This window comes from Haemaphysalis longicornis, unplaced genomic scaffold (assembly GCF_048455015.1).
Source record: "Haemaphysalis longicornis isolate Haplotype H1 unplaced genomic scaffold, Haemaphysalis longicornis Haplotype H1 scaffold_7, whole genome shotgun sequence".
Lineage (NCBI taxonomy): Eukaryota > Metazoa > Arthropoda > Arachnida > Ixodida > Ixodidae > Haemaphysalis > Haemaphysalis longicornis.
Window position 1 is genome coordinate 182,041,816 of NW_027526422.1, and position 17,919 is coordinate 182,059,734.

At 48.2% G+C, this 17,919-nt stretch overlaps 1 protein-coding gene and 1 non-coding gene across 13 annotated transcripts in view; both read right to left on the reverse strand.

Moving 5' to 3' along the window:
* LOC144147312 (cholesterol transporter ABCA5-like) overlaps positions 1 to 17,919 on the reverse strand; it is a 130,131-nt gene that overhangs the window by 48,835 nt on the left and 63,377 nt on the right. For 11 of the 12 annotated variants that reach the window (XM_077679422.1, XM_077679424.1, XM_077679421.1 and 8 more), the window contains 3 exons: positions 6,083 to 6,181; positions 2,877 to 3,149; positions 2,642 to 2,777 (listed from right to left, as the gene is read on the reverse strand). In XM_077679422.1, coding sequence (XP_077535548.1) covers positions 2,642 to 2,777; positions 2,877 to 3,149; positions 6,083 to 6,181 — 508 coding nt within the window. Of the gene's footprint in view, positions 1 to 2,641; positions 2,778 to 2,876; positions 3,150 to 6,082; positions 6,182 to 15,660; positions 15,998 to 17,919 lie in introns of those variants that run through there. The other variant, XM_077679430.1, reaches the window with a different exon arrangement.
* On the reverse strand, positions 8,457 to 8,528 carry Trnae-uuc (transfer RNA glutamic acid (anticodon UUC)). Its single transcript has one exon. It is a non-coding gene; the product is annotated as a tRNA-Glu (tRNA).

Consider the following 17,919-nt stretch of genomic DNA (forward strand, 5'->3'; position numbering starts at 1 on the left):
GCGGCTCCCACACGCCCGACCATGGATTCTTTCCTCCATGCGCCCGACGGGTCGCTTTCCCGCAGGACTTTGGAGATCAAGATGGCGGATGGACGCGCCACTCTGCGCCCCTAGGGAAGCTATGTACAGGAACACTGTGGAGCCCGATTCAGCAGCGCCACACTTCCCCCGCAAACGCTTCTTAAGCCTTCTGTGCATCCAGTAACCAAAGTTCCCGCACAGAGTGGAGCGTTTTCAGATTTGTTCCGCCTCTAAATGGCCCTCGAATGCACCGTCGCCTTGGATTTGGCGGTAAATAAGTACGGCACGTGTTCCGCTCCGTGTCAATCGTCCTGACCTTTTAAAGCGAAGCTTTTATGCCTCACTGATGGCGAGGTAGTTGCCTTTACCCAACGGGCCTCCACGAAGGCACATCTATCACACCCCATACGTGTACAATGGGAGGCCTGTAAGCACAAAACCCGATTCGATATTGGCGGTGAGATCTGAGTGGCGCCCCCTGGCTCTGACGTCGGCTTAGGGATTCGCGCCGCTGTCGTCTGCTACACTCCGCTTGTGAGGGGCAAGTGCCTGGGCTAGAAATCGCCCGCTTCGTTGCTGTAGTGCGTTAAAAAGCGTATTTCTAGCGAGTCAGTTATTTTGCCAGATTCTGACGCATCTGAATAATTTGAAGCTGTATCCCCCACAAGTTTGCAACACACGAAGAGATAGAGAACAACTTTCTTCAGAGTATCGGTCAGAAGATCGTGTGTAACTCGTCCTTTCTTGCTTATTCGCGAGGATCAGCGATCAGAGCTTCTCGATAAGTATTCAAAATGCGTAGGCTTCCCTACAGTATTTTTGAGATGCTCATATGAAGACTCAACAGTCTAATACTACGCACCAAGCAGCGGCCTCTACACGCTCATCGCACAGCAGGAAATAAGTCGGCTTTCTTCTGTTTCTTTCGTTGTTGTCTTGTATCGGATTAATGTTTCTTGCTTTTTTTCTGCCAAACGCATTAATTTTTCTGCGCCGTCACCAACTTCTTATTAGGAGGTTTCGGGATGTTTGGGAGCCTCACAAAGGTCGTGTGGATATTTCCTTCATAATGCATGGCATGCATTCCCTTCTTCACAAATTGGCTTTCATTACGGCTGCGTGCAAGAAGGTGCATATCCGCAGCGTGCTTTGTTTATTCACATGCAAATACAATGAGAAGGTTTGTGCTACGCCACCGCGATCGTGCCCTAAACAACGTGGTCCACACTACTCGAAGGCGGCTTTTGTGCTCCGAATTTCTATCGTAATTATATCGTTATCATAACGAACTAACTCTCAACTCCAACAATGATGACGTGATTACGGTGTTGAAGGTATGATATACTCGCTAACTAACGTAATAAATAGTATACCTACATATATTACAAGACTCGAAACCGAAGAAGAATTCCAAGTAGCTCTTTATTGCTTTTCAACCCTTCTAGGCGCGAAGAACAAATCCTATTCTACTCGGGATGGGGTTCTATGGTTTGAAGAAAATTACTTTTACTCTCTTGTCCTGGACTGAGGACTCGGCCCACTAACCAGATCGATTTAATTGTTGAACAAAATTTTCCCCTCCTCCTCTATACACACTGGGTTATTTGGAATTCAACCTACAGTTTTTTCAGTCTATAGTGCATGTCGGCAAACTTTCATGCCTTGACAACGTAAAGTGATGTGACAAAACGCGTTCGAGCGTTCGGCAAGGTTGCAGAAACTGTTTTACCTTACATATGATTACCGGGAATCGTGATGCCTTCTGCCAAAGCCGACAGCCCTGAAGGCCTAGAATTTGTTTTGGTCTTCCATTTTCGCTGTTGTCGGTTATTAGCAGCTGACTGTTCCTTTTGTTCGAATGCTTACATGAGAAGCTGACACCTAGCTCCGACTGTTCGCGCTCCGCACAGGACCGGCTTCGCAAGGAATGGGGTGGCGCCGGCAATGTTTCTCCCGTAGCGGTATCCAAAACTATACTTTAGTTGACACCATGAGCTAGTGTATGCGATTTTAAGCCTATTATTATGATAAAAAGTTACCCACACGCCAATTATGGTGCGGACAAGCATCAGACATTGACCGAGCGCAAAGAAACAGCAGGGAGAGCGATCCTGAGTGAAGCAGACGACAAATGCGAGAATCCCTAAGCTGACGTCACGGAGGCGCGCTTCGCAGCCCCGCCTGTGTACGCGCTCACCACCAATAGCACTGGAAGACACATTCGCATTGTAATAGGGTCGCTGACCGCTCAGCACGTACATTGGGTTCGTCACGCGGGCGTTGGATTCGGACTTGACAGAGTTTAAGCGGACTGTGGTAGTCTTAATTTTGGACTTTGAAATTGGTTTTGGACTGATTTGACTTATTTTGCATGGAGAAAGCTTCGGGTTTTAGCCGTATTTCTTCTAGGAAAGTGGCTGACTTTTTTGTTGAATTTCCATTGCGATCTGTGCCTGCACTGTCCGGCGCAAATGAACCACTCTGCAGGCTCCGTTTCAAGTGGCGGACGTAAGTCAATCGGGGCTACAAGAAGCGGTGGCTCGTCTTCACAAGCCCTGCGAGACAGGGATCGAGCTACGCACCCAGAGAGAGGGTGGGGAGAGAAAGAGGTGAGCCCTACCTATTCCGACGTGCTTGAGCTCGGGCGACGGCAGTTGTCGTAGAGGAAAGCGTAGCTGGTAGGAGCCGTTCTGTTCGAGGTCGTTCCCTTCGAACACCACGCCCACCAGGGCCCGCGTAGAGTTCTTCCGGTAAACCTGCGAAGCACGACGGGGAGCGAGCCGGTCAGAGATCTAAAGCTTTCCGGCCCTGCAAGCAGAAGCACCAGCTCAGTCCGGAAGAGCATCGCTACGTACATCTTCCATCTCTTGCGACGAGTTGTAGAAGGAGTAGTTGAAGCCGCTGGTGTACGTATTGGCGTTGAGGAAGTCCAGCACTTGGTGCATGAACTGTCGCGTCTGCGCCGTGGCCGGCGCCACCATGATCTCGGCGGTGACCTGTGAGAGGTGCGAGGGCGTGATGAGGCGCACGTGGCCCACGGGCGTCACGTGGGCCGGCTTCGAGCTGGGCTTGAGTCCGCTGCGGATGCTCATCAGCGACGCCACCATGAGCAGGGGCATGACCACTTCCTGCGGGAGAAGAAGCACGACAGACGCCGTTTAACGCTAAGCGCTACAGGCCATCGACAACAGCGTCAGGGGGACTGTGACAGTGCACTGGATACCTAGGCATGGTGAGGTGACAGGTAACGAAAAAGCGAATCTGCTCGCCAAGAAGCTGCAGCCAAGGCTCCTGCCAACCTCGAGCCAAGTACGCCCATTGTCCCGACAGCACCTCAACTGAGGGACTAGTCCACGGGAAGGAGGGAACTCCTACAGGTCTCTGACATACTCACAAGACATCAAGGCACCTCAATAACACAAGCACGGTAACCTCGCTAGCCTAGGCTGCAGGATACCTCGCTTGCCTACACAAAATAATGGTAGATCCTGACACCCCACCTCTTCCTTCCTCGGTATGTAGCGTCGTACTAGATTAATTAAGACAACATCCTATGGAACTGCACAGCCATACGCACCACTACAGACACCCAACAAAGGATGGCTAACAAAAGTGTGTATGCGTGTGTGTGTGTGTAACAATTCAAGTTCAACCACATTTCAGGCCATAATCACGCGTAGCGCAGTCGTATGTCCGCATTAGAGATTTTTTTTTAAATTTTGTGGTGTGAATGTGTTTTCATTGGCCAAGTCCTCCTCAACAGCTTCGACTGGTCATGCCGCCGAGCAATTTGTTCATCCAACGACATTCAACCGAACCTCGTTCGAATGAAACGACATTCGTCTTTCCCGTGGAACAACGGTATTTTCATCAACTTCGGGGCGTACGCGAATGAAGGCACCGCTTTCCTCGCGACGGGGCGAAATGCGCGGATAACGTGTTTACGTCTCCCTAACCTGACGAGTTCATCACACCTCATGAGCCATTCCATTACGGTAAGTACCCGTGTAGCCCTAGGGCTTGGCGCCCCGCGTGAGTGGTTGTTTGGCTGCTCCGATTCGAAACTGCACCGAATACTTCGAAGTTTCTCCGACGTTTGCCTTTGATTATAGCGTGTTGCCGCGAACCCCTGCATTCTGTTTGTTTACTTCTGTGCTTTGTTCTTACCATCCGGCTGCGCCAGGCTGTGTTATCTGTGTTCCAAACGAAGTGCCTGTATCCTTTCCTTTTTTTTTTTTTTTGGATGCCGCACGGGCTATCTTATTTGATAGGGAGAGTGTTACACCCTGACGTCACTAGCCTAGAATAATCTTCTTTGATGCTTGGTGTTCTCGCTGTAATTTGACGGTTCGGGAAACAATCGCGCCGAAAGATAAATACTCGCAGGGCAGACGTCGCGGGATTCGATTCACCGACGCTCGCCTGCGCACGTTGAGTCTTTGTGGAGCACAAGTCCGCTCCAATAAACGTTTCTTTCTTGAAGGAAACCTGCGTCGTCCTTGGCTACGTGACAATATCAACGCAAGCAAATGCCGATACAAACATTTGTTTTGCTTTCAACGCCAGGTGCCTCCCTTTTCTGAATTACTTTTTCCGTGTCCATCGTTTCTATCAGGAACATACTTTCCACTTATTTCGCTTACGAAGAATCTGGCTAACGCAAGTTTAAATGTTCATACTACTGACTACAGATTTAACTGCGTACTGAATTCAAATACACCACCGTGCACATAGTCCTAAATTTTTCCGCACATATTCCTCAAAGAGTGCCTTCTCAAAGCTATGTGGGAGCTCACAAAGACAGCGATGATGTACATTAGTGCTTGCCCTCCAAACTACAAATCCTTTTGTGCAAACAAATGAGCAGATGCAGTTTCAATGAACCTTGGCGCATTTTGGTGTTTGCTGAGTTCGGTCGTACTTGACCGATCACGCGGAAACATTTCGGGCCCCTTTTCCTGCACTTGCGTGCAGCGATAGCACAATCTCTCGTGAATGGCTCCGGAAGTACTCGTAAAAAGAATATAATGTAGTTCCTTAACATAGGCGATTAACAAAAAACGCCTTCTAAATCACCCGCTCCCGTACGCAGCACTATGGTGGAAACTCAACGCGCGCTGTCGGTACTGCGCGTTACGTTTCCCAAAAGCTTGATTGAGCTATACAGCTACAAAGGTTACTATTCAATGCAACCTTCTTTTAACTCAGTTACTTCAACCAGCGTTATATATCTAAATAAGCTGCGAGCATCGCCTACGCATTGAAAACTGTAAACTGATAAAGCTATTAGACAATTTAAAGCAACTTATCGTGGACGGGCTCTCTTTGGTTTTTAAAAACATGGTTATTTACGAAAATAAAAATGGTTATTACCGAAAAGTATCTCGTCTGCCCGTCTCCAATTTTTCATGTAGCTGCTTTGCTTACGGCAACAACCATGTTTTTAGTATTGCTGACAACGCATGGACAACTAATGCAATTCATCTTAGTCGTTCTGTTACGAAGAATGGACGATGTCAACCTTGGCAGCACAAAAAATAAAGAAATTTTTAGAACTGTCTCCTAATGCGCCAGCTTTTCTCTTTTTTTCTTTTCTTCTATCGGCTGCGTTGCACAACACTGAACCTTTTTAAAATCCGCTCCACTGCTATGCATAAGCGCATTACTGGAAAGACGTTTTAACAGCGGCAATAATCAGTTTTTACACAAAGCAGGAGTCCTTATGAAGCGCCTTAGAGAATCTTTTAGTAAAGTCGGCTTTACCGTTGTGCACAAATGCATTGCTAGCGCATTGAGTCACGTGCTTGTGTTTTTGTTTTGTTTTTATTCGATTCTTACCCACCTATTCTGAAGGTCATCTACTCTTGCACTATTGTAACGTATAAGTGTGGTGACTTAACCAATTAAGCGCTTATTTTTCAGATATGAGGCTCCACGCAAAGGCGTCGCACCTCTTCGATTGAGCAGTAGGCGAAGAATGCATCTAAGAAGAAACAGCTGGGTTGGAAAACACCCGTTTCCTCCGTGCAGCAGGATAAGGACTGTGTGCAGCAGCACTCACCCAGAACGTTTTGGCCTTTTCCGTCTTCTTGAGTAAGTAGTTCCGCCATAGTAACGCCGAGAGCTGCGTCCAGAACATGTTGCGTCTTGGCACCGCCATCTGCGCACAGAGGGGAGGGAAGAGTTGCAAGGTCAGTTCTCGTGTTAATACTCTAGAGAAGGGGAAACAATCACTTGAGGTCAGTAAAAATAAACTGAAGCAAAATGGAGAGACGAGCTAGTTGGTGAACAATTTCCATGAATGAAACTTAAGCGCAAAAATTTTACAGGGACGAGAAAGGGAACGGCACAGGCGCTTACTATCAACTGAAATGCAACAAGGTCGAGAACTGGGCCAGTTGGTATACATTCATTCTGAGGGAGCAGCGCAAACTCACAGGACAAAGGGTAGGACACAACACGAGCGCCGATTAAGCGCTCGTGTTGTGTCCTACCCTTTGTCCTGTCAGTTTGCGCTGCTCCCTCAGAATGTATCAACTGAAAGTTTTATTGAAAATGAAAACAGATTATACCCCCCCCCCCCCCCCCCCCCCAGACCAAACATCCTAGCACGTGTGCCCTTCGCACATGCGAGAACCGCCCCATTCCCTTCTCGTTTCTCTTCTCCTTTCCCTCATGCTCTACCCCTTCTCCTTGAGAAGTTGCTCTTCTTTATCTAAAATACTCAGCGACGGGTGACTTATACAATCGGAACCCTTAGTCCGGATGTGAAAGGCTTCTGCAAGCTCCCTGGTGGCACGCTGGTCAGCCACGCTTCACAGACACGGAAGTTGTTTTTAAGCACATCCCACCAGGAAAATTGCAGAAGCCTTTCACATCCGGACTAAGGGTTCCGATTGTATAAGTCACCCGTCGCTGAGTATTTTAGATAAAGAAGAGCAACTTCTCAAGGAGAAGGGGTAGAGCATGAGGGAAAGGAGAAGAGAAACGAGAAGGGAATGGGGCGGTTGTTCTCTTGTACAGCCGTACGCATGTGCGAAGGGCACACGTGCTAGGATGTTTGGTCTGGGAGGGGGGGGGGGGGGGTATAAATTTGTTTTCATTTTCAATAAAACTTTCAGGTGATAGTAAGCGCCTGTGCCGTTCCCTTTCTCGTCCCTGTAAAATTTTTGCGCTTAAGTTTCACTCACGGAAACACTAAAAATAAACTCGCCATTCCGGCCTTGCTAAAGTGGAGGACCAGCAAACGACATAGCGGTAACACAACTTAGGGGAATGATACGAGGAAATTTTATTTCTCTTTAGCGTTGACGGATGCACACGTTTATATTTTGTCTGCTGATGTTGGAGATGATGCTTATTAGTGGTAACTAATCCCCTCCAAATGCATATCAATGTGATGAGACGTATGAGCTTAAGGTACAAATCATGTTTTGAAGGCCGTGCGACTGTGGCGGTGACTGCGCTCTGATAGCACGCACACCGCGACAGTCGTTCTCTAACTTCGCGCGCATGGTCGCCTTATCAGGCGCTCACTGCGTTACGCCCTACATCATACATTCAGAGACGTATATCTCCGCCGCGACCGCGCCGCGGTGGCTCAGTGGCTAAGGCGTTGCGCTGCTGAGCATGAGGTCGCGGGTTCGATTCCCGGCTGTGGCGGCCGCTTTTCTGATGGATGCGAAAAGCAAAAGCGCCCGTTCGTACGAGATTTCGGCGCACGTTAAAGATCCCCAGGCGGTCAAAATTAATCCGGAGCCCTCTACTAGGGCGCGCCTCATCGCCTGCGTTGCGTCGGCGCGTTAAGCCCTACAATCAATCAGCTCCGACGCGAACGGCGATATGCGTTTACTCTGGCGATAACCTTGGTCTATGTAATCGGGCTTTCCCACAGTTGGTTCTTCCGCGCGGGATCGCCATAAAAACCCGGAACCTAGCCATGAAACGTTCTCTTGAAAAACGTTTAATGGTCCTAATGTCGGCCAAGCATAAAAGGCGTGGCTCAAAGACCGATCGAATGGGGCTACATATCTTATGCCGGCGGCCGCCAAAACATGAACGACCAGGGTGTGCGATTGTTTACTTCCACATAGTAAGCTCGCATGCAATGTTCAAGCTGCCCGTTCAGAATTCCATAGCTTTCCAAGCTACGTCATGTGTGCGAGTGAAAGTGGCCCTGTTATACTGCGTTTTCATGAAATGTGCGAAAGAGAGAGAGAAATATTTAGTAAACAATATTTCGAGCACATGGCAAAAAGAAAAAAAAAAGTGCGAAGGGGGCTCGGTAAATTGTCTTTTTTTTCTATCATCTTTATTGTGCTGTCGGTATGGTGAAAAGCCCGTCAGGCAAAGTGCACGTGCAAAAAGAAAAGCTTCCGAAGATATCGACACGTCAGTCACCAACGCGAAAACTACCAAACACTAAAAAAACCTAATTCCAACACCGGGAATCGAACCCGGGCCTCCTGGGTGAAAGCCAGGTATCCTAGCCACTAGACCATGCCGGAACACGCCAGTGTGCGTGGAACGGGAGGGGACCGTTACTGGAAGCATCTTCATTGATAACTTGAGCACTCGAGCGGGATACGTCAACACCTGGCAGCGTTCATCAGGCAACGATTTTAAGGTATCACCACAGATCCTCTGTAAGGCGAGGCGTAAGCAGGCCTTTGTGTATTATTAATATAACCTATTTCTCTCTCTCTCTCTCTTTCTCTCTCTGCGTTGGCTATAGTGGAGAATCAGTTCTACAAAAATACACCTTTTTTCTGCTCTTATCTCGCTTACGCCGCAATGTTCGCGGTTTCTGCACTACAGCAGTATTTTAAATGCATAGCATTTTAGTAACTCACAATGTCACGCGGCGTTGGCGTGCGCTGTCGTAGTCCGCATGCGCGCCTTGTCGTAGTCCGCGTCCGCAGCCAGGAAGAAATAACAGTTTCCGGCGCCCGGTTTCGAACCCATGACGCCGCGGGCGGAACGCAAGGTGCCCGGCGCACAACCGACCGAGCCACGGAATCGACACAGATTTCGATGCACCGAACGCGCCTTATATCCTTCACTCATTTCTCGTTTGTTTCGAAAGCGCCACAAGTTGTCCCGCGCTTCCAAAAGATGGCGACACGGGTCCCGCGATCAAGAGATACGACTTGCCGGCGCACCCCCTCGGAAATGCTGTGCATTTGATCGTGCCCCTCGCGAGGGGGATGTCTTTTTTTTTCTCTGATGGGGCCTTCCCACATCAGCTCAGTGCTGTAAAAACAACAGTAAAAATGATCTCCGTTCGCGCGATAAACAGGGGCGCGGCGTCATTATGATGCCACTGCGACAGTAGTGAGCCTGCCTGCCTGCCTGCCTGCCTGCCTGCCTGCCTGCCTGGCCTTGTATAGAAAGAGCAAGCAAGAAACAAATGTGTAGAGTATACAAAAATAGTAAAGTATTCGATCATTTGCCGTTTATTTACATAGGAGCTGTTGTACATGCGGTAAGTTCGCCACTGCAGGAAAAAAATGCCAAGAAAATGCGAAGCGCGTGTGAGCGCGTGTTTCGCGGCGACGGCATGTAATGCTTGGCGTGAGGAACACAACGATATCGATGCATATGACGATGACTACTACTAGCACAGTGCAAAGCAACGACGGAACATGAAAATAAACAACTTCAAACTTGTACGAATGGATGTGTCATTGAGTGCTCACGTATAAATAAATCCTGCAGCATCGCTATGGTTCAAGCCTTGTGCAAGCTTCGCCAATTGAGCTGGTCGAAGTTTACAATGCTGAGGATGACTTTGCATCCGCCACTCACCGCGAAGACGGCGACGACCTCTTCGGTGCATATGACGACCATCAATAGCACCGCAATTCTATGCAAATAAGCAATGATACTGAAACTTAATTGTGTCCGTCAATGCTAACCTACAGGTTCTTCGGCATTTAAGTCTCGCGCATGAATGCAAGCTTCGCTGAATTATTTTTATTATAACGAAGCCATCATACCAAAACGCGGTTCGTGCCATCCCAGACAGGTGAAGATTGTCCGTTTAGCGCTACCCAATCAAGCTACTTTCTCAACCAGCGTTTCGTATGTAGATCCTTCATCTGTTTGCAAAATAAAGCTCAGTTGTGTTTGGGGAGCTACCACACTTATGTTCGGCCTGCGCAGAGCCTTACAAAAGGCACGGGAGCGGCAAGAAGGCGACTTGTTGACCACCATGATACACGTGGGGTGCTTTGAGCGTTGGCCACAGTATCCAAGCGTCTGAAGCGAGAAAAGAAATTTAGCTACAGTGAGGAATTCCGCAGCAGTGAATGGACTCCCAAAGATCGATGCCGTGGCGGAGGATTGTGTGTATACACGAGGCAAACGTCGACCTAGAACTCTGTGGAAAGGGAGTCCAACGGTAAATAAACGGACGCCTGGAAAGTGCCCCTTGGGAAACGCAGCTGACGACTTTCAGGACTGGAAGCAATAGTGCGCGTTACTTATCAAAGATTTTGTGAGTGTCGTGTGCCTATTCCTCCGTACGTTGCTCAAGACGTATGGGCGCTGCGGTTGCCTGCAAGCGAGCTAACCTATATGGTTGGCTTATTTGGTACCGGTGGCTTCCCAGATCTGAGCTCCGAGAGATCATAGGATAGTACGCCTGGCTTCCAAGAAGAAAGAAACCTGTTTGTGCGTGCATCACGACGATCCGTTTCCGGGAAAAAAGCAATGTCTTTTTTTTATTGAAGTTTTACGCAACGACAGCTACACCCGGACTATAAGGTTTGCCGTAATGGACGACTACGTAAATTTTTCAGAGCACCTGGAGATTTTTAACATGCGCCGAAATCTCGACGCACGGGCGCTTTACTTATTGAAGCCTTGATGGCCCGGAGGCAGCACAGAAGTCCTGGCGCACGTTAAAGATCCCCAGGTGGTCAAAATTAATCCGGAGCCCTCCACTACGGCGCGCCTCATCGCCTGCGTTGTGTTGGCGCGTTAAACCCTACAATCAATCAATCAATCAATCAATCAATCAATCAATCAATCAATCAATAAATCAATCAATCAATCAATCAATGTCGCCTCCAAGAAAAGAACAAAAAAACTTCCTGTGAGGCCGGGATGGAATTCATAAGCGTACTCATCCTCAGCAGCACTGAGACGTTCGGACGCTGAGCCTCAGTGTCTGAGAATGGCTGAGACACAGCCATCTTCAAACGCTGCAACACCTTGGCGAGGAGACAAGGCGGAGCGCAGAGTAAAACTATATGCCGCTTCTCGTGAGAATGTGGCCGACGAGAATGAATCGATGAACGAATGAATATTGTAGCTCTCCCAGGCTGACGGATGAGAGGGCGTGTAACGATGGAAGTTGGTGGTATGGTGTCGTTCAGCGAAACCAGTCGAGCACTATCCTTCAGGGCACCTGATCACTTTGTGAACGCCAAATAATTCACGTCCAATCGAACGCCGCTGAGCGTCCGCGTCACGCAAAGTGCCTTGGTGCGTGCCGCAATTATTGCGCCGCATTTCTGGTACGCCGGATTTTTTCGCTTTGAGATTAAAAGGTCGCTCACGCGCGTACGTTCCCATACCGACCATTAACTGTCGCTTTTATCCCTTTAGAGGGAACGCAAGACGTCTCGGGGTGGCGCTATGCATGCGGTCTCAGAAAATTCCTTAGGACAAAGCATATACCAGCCATAACAGCCTTTGAGAGAACTTGCGAAAAAATTCCTGGCAATCTCCACTAACGGGAAACCTGGAGAAGGGCGAAGCATGCAGTGTGCGCCGGTGTTTCCCACAGCGAAATCTCTGCTAATGAGCAAGCGTCCATCGCAGAAAAGATCGTTACTGGAGCCAACGCGCGCCGCTGCCTCTCTTGCCACACGGCGCGCGCTGATTGGGCGCCGGAGAAGCGCTGGTGGGAGAACAGTCGCGCGCTTGCTAAGACGGTGGCGCCCTCTCTTGCGTTGAACCGGATTTAAGAAATTAAAGGAGGCAGACTGGCCGTAAGTTGTCTTCAGTCACATGCCGCAGCATGCTAAGCAGTATGCTTTACAGGAGAAAATCTGGTGTTTGAAACCAATTTTGATACAGAATTTAACCAATTTATTTTATTAATGCAATCAAATCTTGATAATTCCAGTATTTCAAACTAGTTTAAATTATGTTAGTTTATTTTGAACCGGTTTTATTCATTAGCACTTGTTTTTTTTACCATCGTTTGACAACTTGCTGTGACGACAGCAGACGACGACGAGAGGAGACGCCGACAGCCCGAGCCCCTATGTGCTTCGTCCCTAATAATACAAGATGTCTTCGCAGGAAATGAAGTGTTTGTCTTGCGGGGAATCGGTGTACATACACACGTCATGTTATCTTGGGGTTGGTGTTTATTTACGGCGAGTGTCGTCACATACTGGGTATCCCTACGTAAACCGAAACCCCAGAATTCGCTCGAGAGTTCTGTCCTGAAATGTATTGAAAAGACCACTTTATTTTAGATTCTTCTTATGACCGGAACACCTCATTTCGTCCTCTCGCTGCTGTCCCGTTTCTCAAATCCATTGTCAGCTTCTACCGCAGACACTCTTCCCGTGTAGTTATCTATATTTTCGCTGTCGATTACGACCTGTATGGTTCATGCTCGGCGCTTTAGTAACCGTTGATTCGCCGTTGATCCTGGGTGCAATACGAGCTGCCTGAGCGCGGGGTATTTTTTCTTCGACTAGCTTTCACGGTAGGTGCTCGTTTCTCTTAAAAGGTACGACGACCAACGCCGCCCATCATCCCCTGCACGTCCCTTTGATTGGTGGATGTTAATAAACGGGCTTAAACAATCACAAGCCCTTCCAGTGACAAGGTATAACGGCTTAAAAACAAACAAACAAAAACCGCATTGAATCTAAAGGTTTTGATTTCAAAATCTACAAGCTGCATAATAACACAAGGTAAACGCACTAGATAATCACACAAGTTAATTATCACAGAATTATTCTTGCATTATGTGCTGCTCATTTTGGGTCGATGGAAAATGTGTGTGTGTTTTCGTAATTTTGCCTTAAAATTCTCCAGGTAATAATAATGTTAAACGTTACCGTTAATTAGGTATACATTTCTTCTAGAATGTTTTATGTCTGTACTTTTCATCAGTTCGGGTTTCTTTGTTGAGAGATTGCCTCTTAGTTGTTCTCTGTGTTCTCTTGTTATGGAGCAGTCCTGCAAGTAGTGGTCAAAGCTGTCTGCTGGCAGGTTACACTTACATTCGTTGTGATTTGTAATGGCGAACCTTTAAAAGTAAAATTGAAGCCTACCGTAGTAGTTTGCGGGCATATACGGGCCGGATGTTTGTGAACAGTTTTGATCCATTGGTTTGTGTAGCTTGTATTTCCTTCTTGTTTCCCTTCAATATTCCAATGTTTTCTTGGGTCTATATCGAGATGTTTTTTTTTTCGTAAATTGTAGCGGAGACCGGTATGTGACTGGAGCAATCTGACGTCACGGGCTTTTTCTCCTCCTATTCGTCTGACCTTGACACTCGCCCTTGATTGGTCGTGATGCCGGCGACATCCACCATGCTATACATGAAATAATATATACATCAAATAATAGTACTAGCGACTAAAAAAACATGGGTGTAATAGGCTACCACGAACAAAGGCGCTTGCGAAATTGAGGTCTACAGGATAAAGATACTGAAAATGCTCGACACAGGGGCAGTGAGTGGAGGGATAAGACGAAAAAAGCAAAATAGACCCCCTTTATTGGCTAGGCCTGGTACGCCACTAGAGCGACCTTGGCCGTGTTAGAAACGAAAAACTGCTCAATATGGAAATTGTGACTCACGCTGCAAGAACGAGCACACCTTAAACGCAGGCTTTATGTGAGAAATGGGACAAAATTAAGATGTATATGGGATATCACTGGGACAAACTGATAGGAATATCGTACGAGCTCCTGCCCAGACGAGAAGTGAAAGAGAACACAAAAATGCGACAGGGCGAAGGGAACGAGCGAAAGGCACACGTAAGAGTTCTTTTTATATCAATGCTGTCTGCAGCCTAGACAGAGAATAAGGCCAGGATCGGTTATCTGTGCCCGCGAAAATTTCTTGGAAGCCGTTGGAACGGCTCACCTGGAAACAATGTCGAGATAAAACATATGCATGAGAGCAGTGAAACGGTACTGGGACGGTGACTGCTACATATGCGGGACATCAACACAGCGATACGAGAATTCGCCAGAGCTTGGACATACATAGTAACGACGTCCAGAAACATCAGATGCGTCAATTAACTGAAGAGGTACGAAGGACAGGACGGGCGCGCACGGACATAGCGCTAACTTTGGACTGCTGGGTTATTAAAAAAGAACACATTTATACCATCAGGGTGCATATAAAACAAGAAAAGGCAGATGCTAAACCAGCACACGTGTTTACCGTATACTGTTCTAGGGCGGCGGCCTTCCGGACGCGCAACTCCTTTAGGAAATAATGCAATTGATGCTTGTCTAGTACATCAGCCTCTATCTTCTGAAATTTCTACCGCTTCTACAATTTCTCTGGCCGTTTGGTTTTTGATTTTAAGCAGTATGTTGCAGTTAGAAAACTGAGGTACGCCGTCACAATCGCGACAGTGGAGTTCTGTTAATCTACAGTTTATGCATCAGCAGGTTCGTCGTACTTATTCTTCGCGTCGTATTTGGTTGCGCAATTCCCACGTTAAGAATGTACTGTTGACTAGCCCAACATATACTGTATTATACCCGTCAAAAGTACGAAGGGAAAAGAAACTCGAAATTTGAGCTTTCTTCGGGCCGATTCCGCAGTGGACGACTACGGACTGGTTTAGACCGCCTAGGAGTCCTTAATATGCATCTAAATCTGGAGCAACTTCAGCTGCCATAAAATGCACGAGGAAAAAAGGGAAATTTTAAAACTACGCTTCCTTTAAAGGACAAATTATGTTTTGCGAACCGCCGTACACTTTTGCTTTGTATGAAGCCACTCTAACGGCGCTGTAAGTCACCTAAGTACAATGGAGACTTGCACGGTATCACGGTCCCAGAATTTGCACAATCAAAATCTTCCCGCATATGGTTGCAGCGAAATATGCTTACAAATTTATCCCGTCGTACGAGTACCCACACAAAGAAAAAAGAACGTAAAGCGTTTCGTCATCACGGGCAATGCGTAGTTCCACAAGGTTTTCGACAATCCAATCATTGCATCTTCAACGCCTTGCATCACGTCGGTTCACAAAGGTTCTCTTGAATTTTTCATTCCGATGCACATTCCCGCGCAACGTTCTGCATTGGCTCCGACAGACGTTTTCGAACTAAGACCTTAAACTAAGCACCGCACGGCACACCCGCACGCTCATGGCAGAAACCTCTTTCACACCGACCATCCGGCTCACGTAACGTACTCGAGGACATTTTGCTTGTTCGTAAATCGGCCTGATCAGAAAACACGGCTACCGAGACGAAGTATATAGGAGATCGTTAATTCCACAACTCCATCGGTTGAACTATACGAGAGCGGGTCACCAGGAGGGAAAAAATCCCTCATCCCCTGGACAAGGTAGCGGTAGGGGAAAATAAATATCCCGGTTTCGCTGAGCCGTAACACCAAGTGCGTGTTCTGACCTTGCAGCGGTGGCGGCGGGCTGGTTCGACGCTTATTTGTCCGTCGCCCACGCGGAAGCGGCGGCGCTCAACGCCACAGGAGCGCTGGAAAAGTCGGTCCGTCGTCGCCCACGCCGCGGCCGGTGCAATTCTTGGCGGAGGCGGCGGCTTTTCAGAAAGCGGGCCGCTGGCGCGCTGAAACTTTCCAATGCAGCGTTCGAGCACCTGGTTAGGGGCCGCTGCGAAACCGCCTCCGCCGCTCACAAGGCCGCCGGTCCCCAAGGGAACCGCGGGTCGAAAACATGCGCCGCCGCTTCTCGTGTACCGCGCGCACGTGCACCTGGTGTTGCTCGCCTGTTTTGATCTGTCTCTCTCTCTCCCTCTTTCTCTCTCTCCGGATGGGTGAATGGCGTGCAGAGAATTGCTTATGCCGCATATCCCACTAGATAAGCCGCACCTGCTTGTCACACCGTGTGTTGTGTCGAAGTTAGGGCGTGCACCGCATTTTAACTGAGTCCGCTGCCTCTTCCGCTGTTGGTGCTTGCAGCGCGCAGAGCTTCCAGTGAGCACCAGTTCACGTACCGCTACGTCGCCGTATCAAAATCAACACCTGATGAGTAAATGGGCGATCCATTGCCGGTATTCGATTCTGGTCCACGAGGATGGCTTAATGGGCTTGCACTTTATACGGTCTCGATCGTCCTCGTCTTCGTGCGCTTTCAACCAACTTTAGGGCGATTCTGCTCTCTATTTTGGAGCTCGCTTTAACATGACCGTCTCCACAGAAGGCAGAAGGTGGTCGCGTTTTTTTAGTATTCGTTTAAGATAACTGGCCACCAGAGACCCAGCCATCGACCTTGCACGCCTCCTTAAGACCGACTTTCCGTCTCCTTGGTTTCAGCCTAAAATCGGGTAAATAGGCCGCTAGCTCGTATACAGGTGGCAGCTAGAAAGCATAATCTAGCACGTTCGTCCTACCAGGCCCTGTCGCACAGCGATCTGACAGTGATCGATGCTATCCATTCCGAAGAAGGAGGCAGAATTGCAAAAGGAGAATCGCATAATTTATGCACTTGGAGTAGCATTTGAAAGAGTATAGACTGCAACTTTCTAATGAAATGGCGCTGTCTAATAGTGACAGGTATTCCAGTCGATACTTCTTTTAAGCTGTGTTATAAGATAGCCTTCCCAGGTGAGCAGTAAGGTGCGTCCGGATGAGAATCATTACACGATTTATGTTCCGAAATCGGATTATAAATGATGCAGAAGAAGTCCCCGCACGCACGCACGCACGCACGCACGCACGCGCACACACACGCACGCACGCACGCGCACACACGCACGCGCGCACACACACGCACGCGCGCACACACACACACACACACACACACACACACACACACACACACACACACACACACACACACACACACACGCACGCACGCACGCACGCACGCACGCACGCACGCACGCACGCACGCACGCACGCACGCACGCACGCACGCACGCACGCACACACACACACACACACACACACACACACACACACACACACACACACACACACACAAGGAAATTTATGGTCCCCTTAATTCAGTAATTTGCAGCCATGCTTCTTCAACGTAACGGTTTCATCTACAGAATCACGCAAAAAAAACAGTATTAGAAGGATCGGTCAGCAAGAAAACGAAGAAAAACGGAAAACACGGGCACAAAAGATAAAACGAGCAGCTTGAGAAAGGGGGGAAAAGGCACAAAGAAAAAAAGAGTGGTCGGAGGCCATTATCAGAGCTCAACCGTTTCCGGCCCTAATCTCGATCTCAAAAACGTGAGCACGCACATAGAATGTGTAGCCTGAAGGTGAGGGCGGACTTTAGGACAATTTCACAGTTTCTGCGACACAACACGCAGCTATAAAAGTCGATGCAGTTGCAGTCGAACTTCGTTATGGCGAACACTGATATAGCGAATAATCTGATACAGCGAACTAAATACGAAGTTTGTTTTATCACGCTTTTTGAAAGACTGACACCTATTCTTTTTATAACGAAACCGAAACCTCGAGAGCCGCGTGATATCGGCTATTACGAAGAAATATTTGGTTTTCGCAATGCTCAAAACTCGACAGCTAGCATACTAAAAGCAAATTTTAAAACATTGGGACAAAACAACCATTAAGGGCCCTTTATTGCGTGGACACTGTGAAAAACTTCGTTCCGCTCAGACTGCGAAAAGCCACCAGGCGAAGGCCACATCCCCCTTGAAGCAAACAAGAACGAA